The following is a 12954-nucleotide window of genomic DNA, read 5'->3' on the forward strand; positions in this document are numbered from 1 at the left end:
TTTGGATGGTAAATAGCTGACTACTTGCTGCTACATGTTAAGTGTCCGTATTAACAAATCCATTCCTACACATTTAGCTGACGATGAGTGTGGGGTTCAGTGTCTTGCTGAAGACATGTGACAGCTAAGGATTGAACACTGAACCACATCTGGATCAGTAGGTCAAGCTGACAAAATAACACTCACTTTTATTTATTACAAAATTAATTGATTTGCATGAACTTTCAGCTAGTGTTGTATAGATTCTAGGGATAGAAATCAGCTTAAAGAAAAAATCAGCTAACAAGGAAATGACCAAATCTCTGCTACAACAGCACATATAGATCATAAATGTCTATTTAGCATATTGAAAAAGCATGGAAGAGAATCACCTGCCAATGCTGGTGATTGAGGGACTATCACACTGAACCCCACAACTTTAATCCTGTAAGACCCATATACAGAAAAATAAGCTTTCGTTTTCACCTTCTTGTTTTAGGAGGCCTCTGGTGAAGAGTTTTCAAAATGTTTTCACAAGTTTTTAGCAGATTTATAACATTTTACAACATTTAGCGTTCTGGAAGCAGAATTTCCCTGTCTGTACTCACACTGGTCAAATCATTTCACATAACAGCTAGGGGTTCATTTACAGGGGTTGTAAGTTTATTTACACTCAGGTAACATCATGTCAAAGACAATAATAACTCACCAGACCTACCGATATGTGTTATATAGACATTTGTTCAAAAACTTTTGAAATTTTTTTAACAAAAGTGAAATACAACTTAGCTCCAGTTTCCGGCTGTGGACTCCTCCACTGGAACTTCACCTGCGACATCCATTAACACACTTTTCTCCTCTTTGGTTGAGTGAAAGAAGAAACTTCCTGAGGTGTTCTTGTACAACCTGCCACCATAGAGCACATGAAGTGTATGTTCATATACTAACTGCAGGGAAGTCTGTCAGCATCTCTCCATACTTTATGGATGGCAGGAAAGACATTGTGCATGCTGTCTTTACAAGTGGCCTCCTCTCCACGTGACATATCAAGAGGTTGATCTACCCACTCACATCTTGTCATTCAAAACGTTTAGCTTGTGTGTAAACCTTCAAAGTAAACAAAATCAAATATGATAATTTTTTTCAGAAAACTTAATATCATGTTTTAAACATTAGTTTTCTCAAAGTTAGGTTTGATTAAGGCTAGGCAGATGAACTGTAATAATATGAAACATTTTCCTTTCACTTACCTAAAATGGTTCCAAGCTATCCAGACTGATCGGGGGATCTATCGTGCATTAAGATTTCTGCTTAACTATATAAAAAAAGTAAAACACGAGCAGTACACTAACGCAAAACTGAAACAGAAAAAAGTGGACACAGACACATTTCCATGCACCCTTTATTCCATGTTACCATTAAAATATCATTTTTTCCACCTTCTTGGGAAAAACCAGAGCAATCTGTTTAATGACATGTTTAAGGCTTCATTTAAGTTTTACACATGAACAAAGTCAGATTCCACAAACTTCATTTGCCTTTATTTGTATATGGCAATTTCAATGATTAAAATCAATGACACACGACCACCCTGTGTATAAGCTTATATGTATAGAGAAGATATTGAATTAGACCATAACAAAGATTTAGAATACAAACCAGCTCTGGAGAGCTCAGTGTAAATCTATCAACATTTAGACCGGAAAGTTGTGTACAAATGTCAGTAGCAAAACAATAATCAACATTAAAGAAGGGTCTTCATTTCCTTTAAAGAGGAGCCGGTGAAAATGTAAAAGAGATGACTGAAGGCTTGTTGTTCAAATAACAGAAGCCCAACAATAGTCAGAAAACATCAATATCCCACTGACAAATCATTTCACAGCAATACACTGATCAATCATACATCGCAAGTCGCTGAGCGTCCCTAAAAAACAATCCTCCAAACAAAATGTTCAGCAACTAGCTCTATAGAAAGTCTTTCAATCATCTCGTGTTTCACTTCAATGTGAACTATTTATATATACTTCACTTTTTGTCTTTACATATTTTTCTCTAGGTTTTAGTTATTTGCAGGGGAAAAAGATACAGATAAGTCAAGTTGAAATGTTCAGCTATTACAGGTGATTAAATATGTTCCCATCTGCCTTTGCGGTTCTTACAGAGACCCGTGGAGTTTGAGTTGGGACAAAGGCTACTCTCCCAGACAATACTTCTGCTCAAATCCCTGGCTACTGCAGGCAGAAACACATTGCCAAAAAAAAAAAAAAAAAGGCATGACAGTGGTCAGGCTAAATTTGGTGTAGGTAATTTGCTGTCATTTCAGTCCCCCCCCCCCATGCAATCTAGCTGTCACAGTGATTGACTCCTCCAAAGAATAGCAGCAGTTATCAGTCCTCCTGAGGAACACAAGAGTCCTGCTGTCGTCTGCAGGACTGAGAAATGTCTGTAAACATAAGGCTTTATTTCTACCACAAAACAACTGATAAATTCAGTACATACTCTAACCAACAACAGCTAAGACCTTCAAGTCTGTTATCGTGTAAAACAGCAGGCGAGTCTTCACATGATCTGCAGTAACCAAAGCATAGCCCTGATACCTGCTTCTCTCTCTTTTAGCCAGGTCTTTGTAGAACCAATATGTGGAGACTTCTTGTTGCATTACTTAGTTGCAAATGTTTCAGTTGTAGTGGCACAATCTACAGATACATGACAGAATTGTAATGCAAAAACAAAATGATGCACACGATAAAAAAAGTAATTAAAGTCTGGATTGTGGAACAAAATCACTTTTTCAACAAAAGCTTCACAAGATGATGGAATGTTAAGAGGAACTGCTAAGACGGGCTGGGGGTTATATTATTACGTAACTATTTCTCTGCACGATTTAAGGTTAAGCAATACAGTTCATATAAACACAATGTGTCAAATAAAACAGTTATTTTGTTTCTATAAAGCAGAGCAAGTCCTTACATCTTTATTAAGGGGGAGTTCCCAACATTAGTTTGTGACATTAGCAAAACAAATCCAGCCAAAGACAACACAACACCTTAAAGTCTGGAGCATTATCAGGAAAATGTTATTTTTGATTTGATCTTTATCCCCTGAGAACTCTATTCTCTGTACACAATGAACACTGAAGGAGTCTAAGCTGAGATAACAGTTTAGTTTGGGTTGATGGAGTAATATAGAAGCTCCATTCCATGTATTAACAGCTTTAGGGACAACTTTAGTGCAAATTGTTTGTCAGCACCAGCTTTTTTACAGTTATGACTTAACATGAAGCCCTAGAGTCCATTTGTAGAAAACTGAGATGTACCATTTCTCTAAAGCCTGGCGTTTACTTTACCACTGTATAAAAGTCACACTGACTGTTCGGCTGAAGCCTTCACAATGCCTGATCAAAGCTCACACTGTACGAGTTCAATTGGGACAGAGTTGAAGTGAGCTCTGTATTTGAGACGTCTCGTATACGGCTCAAATACAGATATCAGAAACGCTCGTTCTATCACACGCACCCACACACACACTGCTAACAAATACAGAGCTATGCAGCCATTTCCTGCCAGTGTTTCTCTTGTTCATAGTTTTCATGATATGAGGGGGGAAACATCTGCTGTTTCATGGTGTTTTTAGACGCTATCTGACCATTTTTGCGCAGATGTTATCAGGAACAAAAGGCCTGAAGTCAGAGAATGGGCTTGTGGCTATGCTCTTATTGTTCGTTGTACAGTGTACACCGGGCTTTACTTAAATATCACTTTTGGTTAACATCACCCAACCCTACTGCTGAGGCATTTACAAATCATGTTAATCATTTGTTAAATTATTACATTCAATATAGAATAAGAACCGATCAATGCAATCAAAGCATTTAGCACGTTGAAGATAAAACTGCTCTTTAACGCTGTGTAAAATGTATAGTAGTCAGTAACAGACAGTATTTTTTTTAAGTTAGTGCTGAAGGTAATATCTGCATTCTGAAAATGACAATGTTCAAGGACTTAAGTGATTTTTTCCTAAATAGTCTGTGTTTTTGCCATCATGGCAGGATTATCGTTAGTAGCCAGTTTTCATCCCTCCAGCTCCCTGTATGAGAGAGAAACATGCATCAGGACTACAAAGATCACAGCTGCAGTTCACCTGGGTTGAAACCCACTTAAAAAACAGTTTCTGAAGCTGCATTTAAAAAACATGGAATGCTGATAACCAATGACATCAACACAGACATATCACAAACAGAAAAAAACTCTCCTGAATATCTGCACATTGAAATGCAAATCTTAAATTAACCCTGATTGGTAACTTTAAATTAACCGGGGAAAGAATCATCTGCAAAAGCATTTTGATAGTTATTTGTCAGATTTTACAAAGAGAATACAAAACAATCAAGTTTCAATGCTGAAAAAAGTCTCAGTCAAAAATAAATTGATGGTGATCTGTTGAATAAAAAGATATAAGACCAAGTAAATGTGGATGCGAATGGATGGAGACACTGCAGTGCAAACTTCAGGCTGGGGTTCACTGGTAAACTGTATGCACATGTAAAAGAACCGGCCAAGTTTTGAGGACGCTACATGTAAAGCCATTATGCTTCTGTCCAAACTGGTCCTTCCCACAGCTGCAGTTCAACAATCTTAAATCACCTCTTTCAGTCAACTTTATATTCTCCAATGACAGTTGAAACCAAGTGGTCAGTTTACTCTAGTCATGCCTGAATGCTTAGAGAGGAACTTCAGAGATGATTATGAGATGGCTTCATAAGATTTTGTAGATGAACCCAGACCTGAGGGCTGAGGTCCACTCAGGAGGTAGGAAGCTCAAAGGAGATAAACTGCTTGAGTCTCTCAAGATACTGGGCATACAGTTCAATGTCATTGTGTCCCGCTCCTTCAACCCACAGGGGCTCCACAGCACGGGGGCAGCGCTCATACATTGCCAGGCCATGTGAGAAGTCTATCACCTCGTCCTCTGTACCATGGATCACCAGCACTGGGGAGGCAACTTTGGACACCTTGTCTATGCTATGGAGGGGAAAGAGACAGGAGATATGAAGTAACAACAGTGTTCTTGATGCTATCTGGAGTTCACCAACACTTCCACTCAAGATCCATCTATCTATAATATATAATATATACAATATATATGCTCAAGAAGAAGCACATTAAGGTCATGGAGTGGCCTAGCCAGTCTCCAGACCTTAATCCTATAGACCAGTGGTTCTCAATCTTTTTAGACTGCGTACCACCTCCGAAAATATTTGGCTCTCCAAGTACCACCATCATGGTAGATGTTAAAATACACTGTAGACCCTACACACATTTTACGCAGGAGGTTATTTATTATTGACTGTTGGCAGCCACACTATAGGACTACTAAGGGTTAGCGCTAGAACTGGCACTTAAACTAACACAACTCTGACATTTACCCAAATCAAAAAAAAGTGCAGCACAATAAAAATTAAAACTTTATACCAACAACCTGTTTGAGAATATTTAATCTCCAGTGTTTCCCACACAAAGACGATACCTGGGCCCAAGTATATATCCCACCTGTTCTTATTTAATTTTTCATTTATTCATAAAATTGCTGCGTGAGAGAGAGAGAGGGAGCGGTGGAGAGAGAGAGAGAGGGAGGGAGCGGGGGGAGAGAGAGCGTGCAGGCGCGCGCTCTGCAGGCTCCGTGCAATCAGAGCCTCTGTATTATAAGTCTCTGCGTTCAACATAGCAAAACTGCCTCTTTTTTTTTTTTTAATCCCTCTCGACTCCTGAGGAGTGTTAACACTAGAACCACCAAGACCGTGTGACGGACGGTTTGGGTTGTTGTTGTTTTTTGCGTGCGTGTGTGTTGTTCAATGATTTCCTCTATGTCGGGGAAACAAACCCAGTTGCAGAGAGGAGGAGGAGCATCAGTGTTTATCTCTTTATTTGCAGTGGTTTTATTAAAATGCATAGCCTAATATATCCAACAATATAATAGACTAAAAGTTAAGTATGTTTAATTATTGTAGAATGTGTTTTATCAACGGGAGACGTGGCGCAGCAGTAAAAAATGGTGCACTAAAAAAGCCGACAGATATTGTAAATTGACATGCGACATTTAAAAGGTTACCAATCCTGCTTTATGCTGATAGCCTATTTGGTTTGTAGATAAAAGTAAGTTGTATTTAACTTCATCAAAAAATGTCATTATTTGTGTGCTTCTGAGCACAAACAATTTAATTTGCATATGCCTTCTGACAGACGGCTGCGGCGCTTGGAGGGGGTTCTAGAATGTTGGTGGTCTAGTGTTAAGACAGCAAAATAGAGCAGAATCACATCAGCTTTAGAGCGAGAGAGCGAGAGAGAGAGAGAGAGAGAGAGAGAGAGAGAGAGGGTGAGCGACATGCATCAAAAAGTGAAGCTTCTCATGGCTCCGTTATGTACAGCTGCTTGCTACTGATTGTGCTGAACTCCAATAAATAACAGAATATCTATTAATGTAGGTCTACAGCTGCTTGCTGTTGTTTCAGGACTGAACTATAACGGAATATTGAGTGGAACTTTTCAAAACGTGAGGCGTACTCCTGTTGTTGTTTACGTCTGCTCGTGTGCGCAAGCATAAATTGGGCAGATTAAAGTTGTTTGTTGCAAAAAGTAGATTAATTTACAGGGGAAAATACATTTGATATAAATACAACTCAATAGATACAAGACAGATAAGATAAGAGTATGACACAAAAAAATAAATGTCGTTTTATGCTGAACAGGTTTTTTTTTTTTATATTGTGGAGATTTCTTTGTGTACCACCACAGGGAGCCTGCGTACCACCGGTGGTACGCGTACCATAGTTTGAGAACCACTGCTATAGAACATTTGTGGAGGGAGCTGAAAAGTTTGAGTTGCCAAGCGACAGCCTTGAAACCTTCAGGATTTGAATCTGTAAAGAGGAATGGACCAAAATCGCTCCTGAGATGGGTGGTATTGATGAAGACTCTGACCATAAAGGAGTATTGATGAGCTGACTTCAAAATGTGTTGTTTACTGAAAAACCAAATCTAAAATAGCCTGAAATCGTAAAAAAAAAAACAACCTGCTGGTCTGCTAGATCTGGCCGAAAAGCTGTTATGTTTGACACCTCTGCTCTAAAGAAAGATTTGTTTGAGGTGGCACCGCTTTTTAAGCATTTATTAAATGTAAAGGTATTTGTATTTAAAATAAGTTAATAGTGCATTTAGCTACACTGAAAGGGGAAGCATGCCTCTAGACCTGCCTTGGTTTGGGCTAAGCCTTTAATATGAATTGTGTTGTTCTCTGCCTCTGGTTAATTATGTATCTGCATTTGAATTGGCTTTATGTATTTTCTCTTGCATGCAATGCTTGTCTGTTGATACTGTGGGTCAACACTCACCTGGGGAAGGCATCAAAGCAGTAGGTCTTCCTTGTGTTAGGGAAGGCCACCCGTAGCCCTGACATGAGAGGTGAATGGAGAATGACAGCAGCACACTCATAGCGAGAAGCCAGGTCAATGGTTGGAACAGTGCCAATGCTCTGACCATACAGGATGATGTTCTCAGGTGTTATGCCATACCTGTAAAAAAGAAAAAAGTCATACGGACAACCGAGTTTGTCATACAATGAATTGTGTGCAATTCACACAAAGTGTGATACATACTGTAAGAGCGCAGTGCGAAATAAAAAGTAAATATTTATGGCAGTAAATGTTGTGGTGCAAGACCACTGGTATTGATTGACATACCATGAATAATGGTGGTGAAAGATGGGCAGTACTGGTGGAGACGAGTGGTCCCCGACCCCCTGCCAGCATGCCATCGGCTACAACACATTCTGGCACGTGTATTATCACTATTCTACCACAGAGTAATATTTTAATATTTTACATTTTTGATGAATTTGCTTACCCAATTCTTAACTATTAGGGGATTAGGGCACAGTGAGGGTGAGAATACAGAAAAGCACAGAGGACTCAGCGGAGAGAAAAGTCTCAGAAACACAGAAGTGGAGAAACTATGTGAGTTGGAGAAAAGTAGACATGGTGTCCTCTAAAACTAGAAGAGAAGAAAGAAAGAATGGGCAGACTCTTATGTTCTCCCCACAGGCAGTTTTAAGAATGCCTCGTATTTTCAACAAACTATCACTAAATGAGACAGTGTAACATCAGTACGAGACAAAACACATGTGTTTTCAGCAATCATACCAACTAAAATCCGATCTGAGGACACAAAATAAATGAACTAAAAGCCCAATAAGATTGATCCATCAGAATCCTGACACAATCGTTCACATACCAACAATGTGCCAACAATGTTCCCTTAAATTTGTTCTGGTTTTGGGTCTCAGGTGTTGTCTGACATATTTCTAAAAACCTTTAATAGGTTTCTACTATATGTAGATTCCGCCACCAGGGGGCTCTAAATCGAGCAGGAGGCAAATGGGCAGCTGACACCTCGGTCACACAAGCTGAAAGCATGCTGACGCTACATCATTGGAATTCCATGCATAGGAAGACAGGGTTTCGGAAACTCCCATTTCAACCAATGGGGGAAGGCAGATGTCAAGGAGAAGAGAGCCATGACCCAGGAGGAAGTACGGAACCTGGAGGAGGAGGGGTGACGATCAAGGGCAAAAGAAAGATCTCATGGGCGGATCTATGGAGGCTAGAACCTTTCCGCATCTCTTTCCTGCTGCGATCAGTGTATGACACACGCCAGACTCTGACAAACTTGCACAGATGGGGCATGAGAGAGGACCCACTGTGCAAGCTCTGTGGGAAGAAGGGCACCATGGCGCACATCTTGTCAGGGTATACAACAGCACTCACCCAGGGAAGATACAGATGGCGCCACGACAAGGTGCTCATGACACTCACTAACACCCTGGAGCAGGAGAGACGCAAGAAACGGCAAACACATGGGAAACCAACATCATCAATTAAGTTTGTGAGGGAGGGAGAAAAGCCATCAACCACTAGAAACAACCTACTACAAAAAGCCCAGTCATGGGACATGAAGGTAGACCTGGGAGGAAGGCTGCAGTTCCCCCAGGTACCAAATACCAGGACCTGTTGCATGACTGCAGGGGGAAAGGGTGGCAGGCATGGCTGTTTCCAGTCGAGGTCGGCTGTAGAGGATTCCCTGCCCAGTCTGTGTGGAGAATGCTCACAGCCATTGGAGTGACAGGAAAGGAGAGGAAGGTAGCAGCTCGCAGGATGGGGGAGGCAGCAGAAAGAGCCTCTTGCTGGTTATGGAGCAGGAGAGAGGAGCTAAGCTGGAAGCCAGGAGGAGAAGATGGGCAGTGATTTTGCCACCACCGTCGACCCGCCAACTGGAGGATATTACGGTTCAGGGTCGAAACATCCAATGAAGGTTGGACATCGTCTGACGACATCAACTCCTCCTGGCCAAGGGGAAGCATCTTTTGATGTAATTATTCTTGTGAAATCAGTTAATGATTGTTAAACCATGAGTGAGAGAGCTGTTGCCGGAGTTAGATCTTATAAGCAGCTAATGGATGTTTCAATTTCCCTCGGGATGAATTACGTTTTTAAAGAATTAAATTAAGTATCTAGTATTAAGTCAAATGCACATGAACCTGAAACATGCATAACTTGCACATTTAGTCTGTCTGTATTTTTCTACCATGCCATCTCCCTGGCTTATTATTATCTGCAGTTTTACCTTATTATTTTTAGTAATACAAGCTGTAAATTGTGCACAGCTCAATCATCAGAGCTGGTTCAGCTGTTGAAAAAAAAGAAACGGCGCTGTAACTCTCCACTCTGCGTGACTCATTTAATCGTCTTTTCATTCATCCATTCATTTGGGCTTCTTGTAAACCTCAGGTGTGTGCACAAAGCGAGACTATGCAAGACTGGCTTTAGTCATTCCTGATTAATTAAGGCTGGATTGCTTTCATGGAACAACATGAGGCTTAATTAGGATATTTTGTTAGTTTCAGTCTGACTTTCTTTAGCCACATTGATGTAATACCCACCAGGATAGGTTGATTTGGCAAACAAATAATATAATAATGTATTTTCTTTACTAATCAATCTTGATATGTGGGGGGGACGGGGGGGAGCGGGGGGGGGGCTTTCTCCATTGCCTCTCCCACCCTCTGGAACTCTCTCCCTAAAAACATCAGAGACTCCCCCCACACTCACTTCCTACAAGAAATCCCTCAAAACTCACCTCTTCATCACCACCTACAACCACTAACTCTCATCCTCTTCCCTACTCTACTTCTATTTTGTATTGTTCTCTTAGTTTTTGCTTTGTTTTTTGTTGTTTCCTGTCAAAGCGTCTTTGAGTATTTAGAAAAGCGTTATATAAATCTAATTTATTATTATTATGATGATCCACTGAAGAGTGATAGCTCCTACTCACTTGTTCCTCAGCACCTGCCAGGCCGCCTCGATGTCTGCATAGAGATTCTTCTCTGAGGGTTTACCAGTGCTGACTCCGTAGCCTGAGTAATCGTAGGAGAACACGTTACAGTTGATTCTGGATCCGAGGCCGATGTAGAAACTGCACATCTGGCCCAGGTCCACGGCGTTACCGTGGGAAAACAGCAGAGTGTACCGACTGTTCGGGGCGCAGCGCACAAACATGCATCCTACTCGGTTACCCCGGCTGCTTCTGGTGCTAATCACTTCAACTGCATCAAGTTCTCTCTGGGAGTACTGCCAGTCCGCCCGCTCTGTTAAATGTAAGCTAGTCCCCCCGTTAGCATCGCTGTGTAGAGAGTATGTGGGCTCCGGGGGGAGGAAAGCTAGCTTGGACGCTATGCGGCTGGGGCAGGGTGGACAACAGAAGAGCCAGCAGAGTTCACCGAGAGAAAACCCATTCATCCTCGGTCCTTCTTCGGGCATTGAGTCGCAGGGCAACCCGGTGATTAACTATTTTGAAAAGAAAGTAATCCCTGTGGATTTAAGTCCTGTTCATTTCCAATAAAAGCCTTGAAGAAGTGTAAATGTCAGGTGGCTGTGTTTGTCGGCTTTGCAGCTAACACGCTAGCTGTACGGTAGGTAGCGGAAAACAAGCTCAGACCTCACGTAAGTCAGAGATTACCTTCAACTAAAATGTACGTTAATAATAGTTTACAGCACGGCACAGCGACTGGGCATGGTAGAAAAAGTCCAGCCTTGAAATGCATCACTTACTAGACGTAAAGTGTTACTGTTACTGCACAGAGAAGGAGCACGGCCAACGGAGGCAAGTCGGACTTCCGGTACTTCTTCTTCTTGTTTTGTATTTCCAACAGACTCGATGTCTTGTGGCACATTGCTGCCTCTCTCAGTCGAGACTTAGTATTGTTTTAAAACACTTGAATTCTGTTGAGGACATAACGTCATTAATATGGAGTTAGATCAGTCTCAATATTCACAAATACACACAGAAGGATTCACAAATGTATTTCAATGCACACACAAATATATTTCATTCTATATAAATGTAAAACAAATGCACAAATTAAAAAAATAAGATTCACAAATGTATTTCACACACAAATATTTATAGTTTTGTATATATGTAATAGAAATCCACAAATGTATAATATACATACATATATATGTATAGATATATATTTAAAAACACATTTGTATCTCATTTACAAACTGTTTGTCATTTGTGAACCTCACTGCATTTGTGTGTGGGACTTTTGAGACTCCCCTGCCGTGGTTAGATCATAGACTGTAAAAATAATGGACGGGACAAGCTCCCCGGTGGAGTGAAGCTTTTATTTTTAGAGCTCCCCCTGCTGACTGGCTGCAGTATAGGTCATAAACCCCGCCTCCTCAATGATAACAGACGGGATGTGGGTCAAACTGTAAAGCTAAAATACTCGTCACATCATTTTTTTCCAAACCTAAACTCTGCTGTGATCATTAGTTATTATCACCCTACATTGTGTTCAAGTGCTCATTTTTCTGTGAAGTTTCTTTTAAATAAGTTATTTGAGGTTGAAAAACGATATTTTTCGTCATAGTTGACGATGATGGACAGGGGCCAGGGGTTGTTTATTGAAGATTATTTTTCATAAAATGGTTAAATAAACTTTTTTAAAATCTGAATTGACTGTCTCTGATTAACTGGAGCACTACAACGTGTTGGTCACAGTAAAATCATTTAGCAGTTAAGTTCATAGCTCACATTTGAAAAGGCCTTGAACTGACATTAATTTCTTCTTGACCAACAACAGCTAAGACAACAGCAAAGCTAACAGACGAGCTCAGCTTGTCACAGCCGGTCTCGTCTGAGATAAATGGCCTTCAAACTTATTTAATATTAAACATTTAAAGCCAATAAGCATAACAAGATATGCATGAGATTCCATTTCCATTTATTCAATCACAGACTTGTCAAACAGTCTGGCATTTTGTGCTGCTGTTTTCAAGAGTTAATAACTGAAGAGAAGAACTCCATGGAGAGAGGACAGGAAACGCTCAGGGGACGAGTCCTCCATGTTGTCAGGGGTTGTTGATGGATCTGAATCTGAGGGCATCTTCTGTAATAAAGAAAAACAATCATGGAGTTAAATGTAAAGTATAATGAATTTTACTGTGATGTTTATGCCTCAGACCTGAAATCAGATCTGTCCTCAGGTTCTGCTAAACTTCAGCTTCTAAAGTTTGTTTTAAAGACAGGATAACTATTTAAGAGGAAAAACAAAATATATAATAAGACAGGATGAATCCAATAATATGATCAGCTTTATGAATTTATGTTTTAAGACAAAAGTGTTCCTGCCACTTTCTATTGAAGATTATTTTAAACTGTCATCACATGGGCCAGCCTGATAAATTAAACTAATGTTAAATATTCTCATATAACCACGACATAAACAGGGTTAGAATAATTAACTTTTGCCAATGACTCAGCAGTAGCCAGGGATGTGAGCTAACAGGTGTATAGTTAATATACATAGAGTTTATATTAACTCAGTGTTAGACGGACTGTGGCTTACTTAGTATGATTC

The 12954-nt window shown here is 40.3% G+C and overlaps 1 protein-coding gene across 1 annotated transcript; it reads right to left on the reverse strand.

Moving 5' to 3' along the window:
• Positions 1–1363: 1363 nt before the first annotated feature.
• On the reverse strand, positions 1364–11225 carry abhd17c (abhydrolase domain containing 17C, depalmitoylase). The gene is made up of 3 exons (XM_061043048.1): positions 10362–11225; positions 7367–7546; positions 1364–5000 (listed from the first exon to the last, which is right to left on the reverse strand). The coding sequence occupies exons 1-3, from the start codon at positions 10844–10846 to the stop codon at positions 4781–4783; spliced, it is 885 nt and encodes a 294-aa protein (XP_060899031.1). The 5' UTR covers positions 10847–11225; the 3' UTR covers positions 1364–4780.
• Between the last annotated feature and the right edge of the window lie 1729 nt (positions 11226–12954).

Source organism: Labrus mixtus, chromosome 1, assembly GCF_963584025.1.
Source record: "Labrus mixtus chromosome 1, fLabMix1.1, whole genome shotgun sequence".
NCBI lineage: Eukaryota > Metazoa > Chordata > Actinopteri > Labriformes > Labridae > Labrus > Labrus mixtus.